Here is a 10,275-nt window from a genome sequence, read left to right as displayed (position 1 = left end):
CACGGGCCGCGCGCCGCACCGGGCGGACGTGTCCGTGCGGGCGCCGCAGGGCCGGTGTCGGGTGGCGAGCCCCGCCCCCCTCCAACCGCCCCTGGGCGGCTCGCGCCCGGCCCCGCCCCCTCGGCTCTCCGCGTTCGCGCCAAAGCGCCCCGTGACGCCACCGTGTGTGGCTGCGCCCCCGCCCTCCGTGTTTTCAAACCGAGGGGGCGGGCGTGATTGGCTGGCGTGCGCGCCACGTGACTAACGGTCGCGGGAAAGCCGCGGAGTCCGAACGGCGCGAGGCGAGCCGAGCCGTGCCGAACCGGGGCAGCGCCGCGCCCAGCAGCCGCTACCGCGCCCGGGGCCGTAGCGCGCCGGGGGGCAGCGCAGCGGCGGCGGGGAGCGGGGCTCGCAGCGCAGCGGGCCGCCATGAGCTTCCTCAGCCTGCAGCAGGCGGCGCCGCCGCGGCGGGTGTCGGCCCGGCGGGCGGCCGCCCCGATCCGTCAGAAGCTGCTGTTCCTGAGCGGCCACAGCGACTGCGAGGAGGAGGAGGAGGACGAGGAGGAGGAGGGCGGCAGCAGCGGCAACAGCACCGGCGAGGACTCGGCCTTCCAGGAGGCGGACTCGCCGCTCTCGGTGGCTCGCACCCCGGCGCGGGGCGACCCGCCCCTGCTGGAGGAGGAGGAGGAGGAGGAGGAGATGGAGCCCGCGGCGGCGCCGCTGCCGGACGAGGGGGACTCGTGGGAGGAGGAAGGGTTCGGCTCCTCGCCGGTCAAGTCGCCCGGAGCCTACTTCATGGCCGGCTCGCCCTCGCCGCCGCCTCCCCACAAGGGCCGGCGCTACGGGGGGCGCTCCCCGCCGCACCTGGCGGCGGGCGGCTACCGGCCGCGGAGCGAGGAGCCCGGCTCGCCGCTGCCCGACTACCCCGGCACCCCGCCCCACAAGACCTTCCGCAAGCTGCGCCTCTTCGACACGCCGCACACCCCCAAGGTGAGGCACCCGCGGCCGTTACTTGGGGGGGGTGGTAACGGGGCCTTACTCCCCCCGGGCCGGGCGTTGGGGGGGCCGGGCCGGGAGGTGCCGGCCGGCAGAAGTTGGCGGCGGCCCGGGGAGCCGCGGCGGCGCGGCCGTTGGGTTGCGTGTTGGGTTATGTAAGGCGCGGCCCCGAGGCGGAGGCCGCAGCGGCGCCCCCTCGGCACGGCGGGGTGAGGAGGAGCGCGGTGTCCTGCCGGGAGCCTCTGAGAGGCTGGCGGAGAAATGCCGTGTGTCCGCTGCGTTCCTGGGAAAGGCTGGGTAACGGTGAAAGGAGAACGTCAAACGCCTTAATACCGCTACGTTACGTGAGGGCGTTTGGACCTTTACTACTAAAAAGTCAAACCTTGAACGGGAATGTGCTGCTTCGTGTTTACCAGCAAGTCGTTGCGTCTTGTTTGAGTACTGGAGTAGCACCGTGTGCCAGCGCAAGTGCAGCGTCTGCGTTTTTCTGCGTCGAATTTGGGAGACTGAGCAGCCAGAGATGTCGTTAAACTGACGGGTTTGAAAGCTTAAAGGGATAGGTAGCTCTTAAGACTGTCAGCGACAGACGTTTGGAAGGCATTTCAATTTGTGATCTCGATGCTCACCTAAAACACGAAAATATATAAACATAGTGCATTTAAATCCAGTGATAGTAGTCTTGCTTTCTTTGTTACTTTCCACATAATCCTTTGGGAGTAGCGTAATGATAATCCCTGTGGATGACCTCCCAGGGGTCTATAGACTACCCACTGAAAACAAGTAAGCATAAGGAGGGCAACCTTAATTTTTTTTTCCTCTCTGGCTCTGGTGTTTGTTATTCTTCTCAGCTTCTGTCCCAAATGAGGTTTCAAAGGTAGCTTAGTAACCCTGTTTAGAAATAGGAAAATGGGAGATGATCTTAAGTCAGGAGCAAACACTTTAGAGATGCCAGAGTCGTGTGTATTGTGACACTTAAAAGTAACATCTTAACACTGTGTTTCAATGGAATTATTGAGTTAGGTGCCCAGATCAGGAAAAATAGTTGGTTAAGTTACCCAATGGAAATACTGAAATGTGTTGAGACTCCACTGAGACTTGAAGGTCTTCATCTAGTCTAGGGTTGGAGAGTACAGTTGGATTCCCAAAGTACAAACCTTATTCTCTGTGGTGCTTTAGACTTGAGATATGTCAGTTCTTTATGTGATAAGACGTTGCTAGGATGAGGTGATGCTCATGCTTGTGATCCAAGAGGTCACTGGTTAGCATCCTTACGAGGGTGTGGGAGACTCAGGTGCAAACTTCTCTACGTAACTAGGAGAGATCTGATCACGTGCCCAGAAAATGCCTGATGGATTACTGCCCAAAATATCTACTCTGAATATTGTACTGGAAGTGCAACGGTTTCATGTGTGATATTGTTCCGGCGTTGCTGCTTCAGTCTGTCCTCCTGTGGTGATTCAGTGAGACTGATGTCACTGAATAGTGCTGTCAGTTCTTGAGCAAGTGTTGTAGATCCATTGAGGCTTCTGCAGCAGTATTAAATCTTTGATATAGTGTTCTTTTTAAGCTTGCTATCTTAAGTTTGTGATAACCAAAGGTACCTTCTATATTTAGTCTAACTTTTATATCTTTTATATGAAAATCGTGGCAATACAACACAGCATGGTCCATGAATTTCATCTCTGTTTGTTTCATGAACTTAGAACGGTCCATGGGGAAGGCTGGGTGATGACTTGATTAAAGACAGAACATTTCTCTCATCATCATTCCTATCTTTTCAAAATTATTTCAACATTTAATGTTTTCTTTAACTGTTTTTGTGTGAAGTGTAAAGCCTCATAGCGTCTGTGGAATTTTTTGATGGAAATGCAGGCATTGTTTAAACAACTCATGCTTGCTTTGAATAGACAGCATTGCAATAATGACTTTCAAACATGACATGACTATTTGTGTCTAAAGCAACGTTGAGCTCATAAATGTCTCATTATTATTATTTTAAATACAGAGTTTGCTCTCTAAAGCACAAGGACTAGGTTCCAGCTCAGTCAAACTTCGAGGGGGCTCTTTATTTATGAATGTTGGGAAGTCGGAGAAGCGAGATTCTGATATCAGACAAACACCTCATGTGAACATTAATCCCTTCACTCCTGATTCCATGTTCCTGCATAACTCTGAAGGACAGTGTCGGAGGAGAAAGAGAACGCACTGGAATGAGTGAGAAATTTATATCTTTCCTTGTAACACTTACCCTTAAAACTGTTTTAGCTGCAAAAGTTCTGTTAAGAATTGCTTCTGTGAAATTATTTTTCCTTCCAAATCTGTTAGTGATGCAAGATAGAGCTCTTGGAGTATCTGCTTTTTATGAAGGGTTTTGTTAGTATGAGTTTTTTATGGTTTTATGATTATGAGCTTGTGCTTATAAATATCTAGTGTTTAATTAGACTAAACTTGGGTAGTATGGGAGAATTGGATTTTAAAAAAAAAAAACAACTGCTAGACTTCAATTTTAAGTTTCTTAAGCTGTATTAATTCTGTAAAAATAACTAGTGTGAATTTCAGCTCTTGCGGAGAAGACATGGAAGCAAGTGATGGAGAGCTTGAGGATGAAACTATCAGACCTGCTAAGGTAATTAACCTTTAGAACTTGGTACAAAGTTTGGCAATTCATGTATTTGCATGTGTAAGTATTTTTCTTTCTGATCTTTACAGAGGATCACAATAACAGAAAGTAATATGAAGTCACGGTATGCAACCGAATTTCATGAGTTGGAGAAGATTGGATCCGGTGAATTTGGTTCTGTGTTTAAATGTGTGAAGAGGCTTGATGGCTGTATTTATGCTATAAAGCGATCTAAGAAACCCTTAGCTGGCTCAGTGGACGAGTGAGTATTTCCTGCTCTTAAAACATGCTTTTTGGTGCTTTTTCCTTCCATGTTGCTTTGTATCAGTATCTAGAGAAGGCATTTATGATAAAATCATAAATATACTTCAATTAAATGTTAAACATTAGGATACAGTTCTGAAGTCGTTTTACATTTCTTCTTTGAATACTGCTCAAACTTTGGGAGGAAAGTTTACTGAACTCCAACAGAGATTTGTCCCGAAATTTCTGAGTGGAAACAGATTGTCCTCACCTGGAAAGTAAAAGAAATGCTTGCTTGCATTAATGGTAGGAGGTACTATATGAAACTGCAGCAGTGATCCTTTGAGATGTGAAAGGAAAACAATACTCCCACGTTCCTGTCAAGTTTAAGTGACATGCAGATCGAAAGCTTGCTGCGGACAGTGGTTGGAAAGTAAGTAATGCAAGCAGCAGTTGCCTCAAGAATCATCTGCAACAAAGCCTGTGTTTTAATGTTTCACGTTGCTTGGTCTTTTAATGCAATATAAATGGCTTTGGCTGTTTGGATGTAAATACAAATCCAACATAAGGTTCTGCAGAACTGAACGTGAAGATTTTAGTTAGAGACCTGTGCTGGAAGAGTGGCGTGATATTTTAATAAGTGTTTATGTAAAGCTGAAATTGAACTAATTTCACTTCATAATATTCCTGTGCGCTGTTATTTTTTTGTGTGACTGTAACAGGCAAAATGCTTTAAGAGAGGTCTATGCACACGCAGTTCTGGGGCAGCATTCACACGTAGTAAGATACTACTCTGCATGGGCAGAAGATGATCATATGCTCATACAGAATGAATATTGCAATGGTAAGTAAAAATCGATTGTTCTGAACTTGCTTTAAAAATCTGTTTGTTTTTTTGAAGATAGACAGGTATGTCTACACATCCCTAGTGCTAAGTAGGAATTTACATCCTTATGCATAGCTCATATTATTATTGTCTGAAGTGGGTCTATATGTCCGTTTCTATTGCAAAGGGCATACTGGATAAATGAAACAATAATTTACAAAATTGCAAAGTCTTCAGTGTTCAAGAATATTGGAACTGCTGCTCACAAATGCCTCAGTGTAAAGTAGTTAATTCTTCTGTATGATAGCTCAAGCTGGAATACAGAGAAAAAAGTTTCCCTTGAAAAGGGCGCAGTTGCTGTGGCTGATATCCTGCCAGAGATCTGAAAGAGGACTAGAGTCCTTTTCCTTTGTGTTTTGATATCCTGTTAATTTACATGGCAACTGCAGTAGACTTCACAGAAGAAAAATAATTTTAGTATATTACACGGCTATAAAGAGAGGGGATACAGCAATCCCTGTGTATCATCAGCAAATTTTTGGTGATAGGTTCACTGCTGATTTTGGAAGTCAGTTGTATTTACTTTTGGAAGCCAGTTATCATTATTTTCTGAACTGTTTGATTATAAATAAATACTTTTTATTTAATGTTGTTTTAGGTGGCAGTTTAGCAGATGCCATAAGTGAAAATTACAGGAATATGCGTTATTTTACTGAGCCAGAGCTGAAGGACCTACTACTTCAGGTGGCTCGAGGCTTAAAGTACATTCATTCGATGTCGCTGGTACACATGGATATTAAACCTAGTAAGTGTGTAAACTGGTTTACTCTATTGACAGGTTCCTCAGTTAATGTAATCTGTAGAGAAATGAGCAGTTAACCACACCTTATTAACTGTAAATTCTTTACTGAAGTCTTAAGTAGCAGTACAAAGATGTCAGTTATAAAATTGGCTAGCAAACTTGTAACTGTTGATGAATTTATCTTGGGTCTTTTTTGTGTAATTAACTCTTTCTTGCACAACGCTTGGCTTCACTTCCTGCAGAGTGTGTGTGTGTGCACGTTGTAATTTCTTGTTCTACGAGCTGGGTATGCAACTGAAATTTCTGTGTGGCTAAAACAAACCGATAAAAACAGATGAAGTAAAAAATTGGACTCAAATGTGTTTTTTAACAGTTCTGCTCTTTTACAGGTAACATCTTCATATCCAGGACATCAGTCCCAAGTACGACTTCAGAAGAAGGAGATGATGATGAGTGGTCATCTGATAGAGTCATATTTAAAATAGGTACGAAGCAGCACACTTGTGCTTAAGAGTTGCATCATTTTATGTCTTCTGAGAAATAACGCTATGTTTTTTGCAGGTGATCTTGGTCATGTAACTCGAGTATCTAGTCCACAAGTGGAGGAAGGTGACAGCCGTTTTCTTGCAAATGAAGTCCTACAAGAGGTAGCTATCCTACTTGTAGAAAATAGTCATGTTAGGTCTGCATGCTGTTTTCATTAGGGTAATGATTTGTTGTCTGCCACTTCCTTGCTGAAATAAACTTCCTAGATGGTATCTCCCCAAACGCTAGTCGGAATGTAATAGCATGGATGTGTTTGGTGTTGCATAATCTAGCTGAGGTTTGTTTTTATACTGGGTAGTATCTATAGTAAATTTATTTTTCTTTATTTTTAAAGAACTACACTCATTTGCCAAAAGCAGATATTTTTGCTCTTGCTCTGACTGTTGTCTGCGCTGCTGGGGCTGAACCGCTTCCAACTAATGGGGACCAATGGCATGAAATTCGACAAGGAAAACTACCGAGAATACCACAAGTGCTTTCTCAAGAATTGCTAGATCTACTAAAAGTAAGAACTCTTGTTCCAGTGACTTTCTGATTAGTGTAATTTACTGTATTACTGGCCTTAACTAGAATGACTTTATTTTTTCCAAGGTTATGATTAATCCTGATCCAGAGAAAAGACCTTCAGCTGTGGCACTAGTCAAGCATTCAGTGCTGCTCTCTGCTGCAAAAAAGAGTGCAGAGCAGCTGAGGATAGAACTGAATGCTGAAAAATTCAAAAACTCACTCTTGCAGAAGTAAGTAATTCCTTGGGATCCTTAAATGTAACTTAACTTCTAATGGTTCTTTATATGCTTTTACGGTTGACTGTGGAAAGAGTAATATGACGAGTTGTGCAGTTATTTAAGGATGGGTTTCTCAAGGTAACTTGCTTGTATTAAGGGGTGGTGGTTTTTTTTTTTTGGGGGGGGTGGGGGTGGGGTGGGGAGTTGGCTTTTCTAATGCTTTGTGAAGGCAAAACCTGCCTGCAGTTTCATCCTTACAAAAATAACTGTAAAGTAAAGCTAAGAATAATTTGAAAAGAACACTTACCTATAGTAACTTTCAGGCGGGATAGTGTTCCATAAAGTAGTTCAGGTAGGATTACTTTTAGGGAAGAATGGAAGAATATTTTAAAACTGAATTTCCCAGTAATGGTTTGGTGGTTGGTTGTGTGCACGGATGTGCGTGTATGACCGACCTCCAGTCATTAGGGAAGCTGATTTAAAAAAAAAAAAAATAATTCTTTCAGTGGACTGGCATAGTGATAACATGGAGAGGATTAGATGGAGCACTGGTGTAAATGAACAGTACTTGAACAAGAATGGGACTAGCCAACTAAAACTTAAAAACTAAATACAAACTTAAAGCTAAATACATCTATACCAATATATAATGTGCTTGAAAAACTTGCTCTTGCTTTGGAGATGAGGTGTAAAGTGAGATTACAAGTCATAATAGTTAGGATAGAGACAATTCTCTGAGGGGTAGCTTGGGATAAGATGACGTACGGGGGAATCCTTGCATTTTACTGTATATGAGCACTTAAAGGAGAGAAGGGTTATGGGGGAAATCCTTGATAAGGATAACTTTGCTCTTTAGTCAGACTATTTCATAGTTACGTATCTTGAGTTTTATTTAACTTAGTCCTCAGACTGAGTATTGGTAATTCTCTGAAACAGAACACTTGGCAGAATGTTATATAGGGACAATGGTCTTTGCCACCTTCAGTGTTACAGCCTTGCAGTAATAGGCTCAAATTTTTGTTAGGCAAACAAGATTTATGTGGTGATAGGTTTTTGATGTGGTATGCAAGAGGAAAAGGATGCTTCCTGAGTTGTCTGTTGCTAGTTATGTTTCATTTAAGAGTGTGTCTGCTTGCCTGAGTCTTCCACGGGAGTTTCAGTTGTGGCTGAACACTTCATTTGAGGGAGCTTCTGTAATTAGCTTTTCACTTGTTGATCATAGGACTTGTACTAGGAAGTAAACAACATCCTATAATCTTGTAATTGATACATAAGATAGAGTGGAATAAATTCTTTTGATACCAGGTCAGTGATCAATACTGTAGGTAACCTTCTTTCAATCATAAAACATAGTAATTTTTTCCACCTCACTTATCATTGTGACAAACTGAATTGCAATGGGAAAAACGTAAGGTTAGAAAGACTAGTGTTCTGTGTTGCAGCCACACTTCCAGTGATAGCAAGTATTTTGCCTGTTGCAAATATAAGCTATAGCAAGCTAAAGATTTTCAGATCAAAGCTGCTGAGCTGCTTATAAAAATCTGGATTTCAAAATTTGACCAAGATATGTGAATTTGTCGTCCTTTCTTTTGAAAGGGGAAAGAGGTATCTAGGCAAGTAAGGAACGTTGGTGTTTTGTCCTGTGGGTTTAAGTATCATTTGCATCTGTTTGTCTTAATGTGGCCTGAATTGATGGCAAGTCTTGTTGTAATTCCTCTGAAAATGTCACTTGCTGGGACATGCCTGTAGTTCCTACTGATTATTGCGTGTGTGACTTCCAATGTCTTGCAGAGAGCTGAAGAAGGCACAGATGGCAAAGGCCGCAGCTGAGGAACGAGCACTGTTCACTGACAGAATGACAACTAGATCTACGACACAAAATAGACCATCTCGACTCATTGGAAAGAAAATGAACCGCTCAGTTAGTCTTACTATATACTGAACTATGAAGCCTGGAAGAACTACTGAGGATGGCTATAGCATCTCTGCTGGACTGAAGCCTTAAGGAGTTGAAGGAAGCATTAAATTCCTGGTTTCTTGTCCTGTCTTAGATCAGTGTCACTAGTTTTACAGGAATTGCTTCTGGGTTTTTAATATCAACAATATGGCTGATTAGCTGTATTAACTGTTGGAGATAATGGACTTGGTCACTATCTGTCCGTAGAGGATCCTGGATGTTAATCCATAAACCTTTCAGTTACACTGTTAGATGTTACATCGTCCCAGGGTTAACCACTATAGTGGTGTGCTGCTTTTTAGTGTTACAGCATTGTAATGAGAAGTACTGTCCCTAATGATCTTTAAGAGGGAGGGAAGGGGCATTGCTGTGTTACTGATTTTGGAGCAGAGGGGAATAAATTTTGAAAGACGGGCTTTAAGGCCACCTACACTCAAAGTACCTGATGTCAGGTAACCTTTTATTGTGAATTTTATTTGTATATTCAACTGGGAGCACTTTGTAGGCATTGCGTAAACCACAGCTTAGAAACCTGTGGAATTAAGTGCCGCGTGGAACTGCTGCTATTTTAGTGTTTTGTCCTCGCTGTAAACTGTAGCATTAAAACAATCATTATTGTGTTAATAGGCTTCTTGTTAAAACAATTACGTGAAACAAATCTAAGCTGCATTTTAGTGAAGGCAGCATTTCTCTCTTGAAGCTAGTGCATTGTGAAATAATGCACCAATTTAATATTTGGACTCTGTATTAGTGTAGTGCAATTGTTTATGTCTTGGCTGTTGATGTTTTGTAATCCTTTCTAATAAGGTTCTCTAAATGTTGGTATTCTCTTCAGTTTTTCATTCTTGAGGCTCTTGTATATTTTTTATGTTGGAGTACTTGTAAATAATTGTTTAGTGTAAGTGTTCAGGTTGTTCTTCATTGTTTATGTACATAAGTTTGATTGTGCTTATATAGTATACTATACTAAAACTGCAGTCTGAGATGCCAACAGACAAAGTTTAACTGTTCAGTTTTAAGTTCCAGTATGAACCAAATGTGTCTGTCAAAACTTACACTGATGCTGGCTGACAGATGTTGCTGAAAATAGAACTGTTCTAATTTCTGGCTTATCTCTTCATTAATTTTAGTTTAAACTGTGTTTCCCATTTGTGCTCTATTTGTTCTTACTAGTGTTGAATTTGAATATTAAAGTTAAAAGTTGTGTTTAATAGTGTCTAATGCTTATTTAAACTTGATATTTGTGGAAATAAAACGTTGACTCAGGAATATACCACAGCAAGTCCCGATTAGATTTGCTTCCTGTTCCTGCCTAGTGCTTGTGGTTCCCTGTCAGGAGAGTGGGACTCACTGATAGTTGTTGGGACAAAAGCACCAGTCTGTGTGCGCTAGTGTATATCGACTGCCGTCTGTCTCTACAACTTCAGAAACGGTACTTAGCCAGTTGGAAAGCTGAAACCTGTGGACGATTTGAACTGAGACGTGACTGTGAAGATGGAATACTAGATGAAACTGCAAAGAAAGACCTGCTGGGCCTGAGGTAAGGAGGCATGAATACCCATGCATTGTTGAGAATGGGGA

General features: G+C 43.0%; 1 protein-coding gene across 2 annotated transcripts; it reads left to right on the top strand.

Moving 5' to 3' along the window:
- Positions 1 to 211: 211 nt before the first annotated feature.
- On the top strand, positions 212 to 9,905 carry WEE1 (WEE1 G2 checkpoint kinase). 2 transcript variants are annotated; one of them, XM_048070164.2, is made up of 11 exons: positions 212 to 969; positions 2,981 to 3,189; positions 3,535 to 3,601; positions 3,685 to 3,857; positions 4,561 to 4,682; positions 5,323 to 5,469; positions 5,856 to 5,951; positions 6,028 to 6,113; positions 6,347 to 6,517; positions 6,604 to 6,749; positions 8,529 to 9,905. In XM_048070164.2, the coding sequence occupies exons 1-11, from the start codon at positions 409 to 411 to the stop codon at positions 8,677 to 8,679; spliced, it is 1,929 nt and encodes a 642-aa protein (XP_047926121.2). In that variant the 5' UTR covers positions 212 to 408; the 3' UTR covers positions 8,680 to 9,905. The 2 variants fall into 2 exon arrangements, with proteins under 2 accessions (XP_047926121.2, XP_066853442.1); XM_066997341.1 differs by lacking the exon at positions 212 to 969 and adding an exon at positions 1,333 to 1,755.
- The last annotated feature ends 370 nt before the right edge of the window (positions 9,906 to 10,275 follow it).

The sequence above is a fragment of the Anser cygnoides genome, chromosome 5 (genome assembly GCF_040182565.1).
Source record: "Anser cygnoides isolate HZ-2024a breed goose chromosome 5, Taihu_goose_T2T_genome, whole genome shotgun sequence".
Classification (NCBI taxonomy): Eukaryota; Metazoa; Chordata; class Aves; order Anseriformes; family Anatidae; genus Anser; species Anser cygnoides.
Note: the sequence above shows the minus strand (reverse complement) of the source record. Positions and strands in the feature narration are given on the sequence as shown.

What these genes read in the sequence shown, in the direction of transcription:
- WEE1 (XM_048070164.2), top strand. Translation starts at nt 409, where the DNA reads ATGAGCTTCCTCAGCCTGCAGCAGGCGGCGCCGCCGCGGCGGGTGTCG. An exon ending in AAACTATCAGACCTGCTAAG is followed by an intron (nt 3,602 to 3,684) that starts GTAATTAACCTT and finishes TGATCTTTACAG; the next exon opens with AGGATCACAATAACAGAAAG. An exon ending in ACACATGGATATTAAACCTA is followed by an intron (nt 5,470 to 5,855) that starts GTAAGTGTGTAA and finishes GCTCTTTTACAG; the next exon opens with GTAACATCTTCATATCCAGG.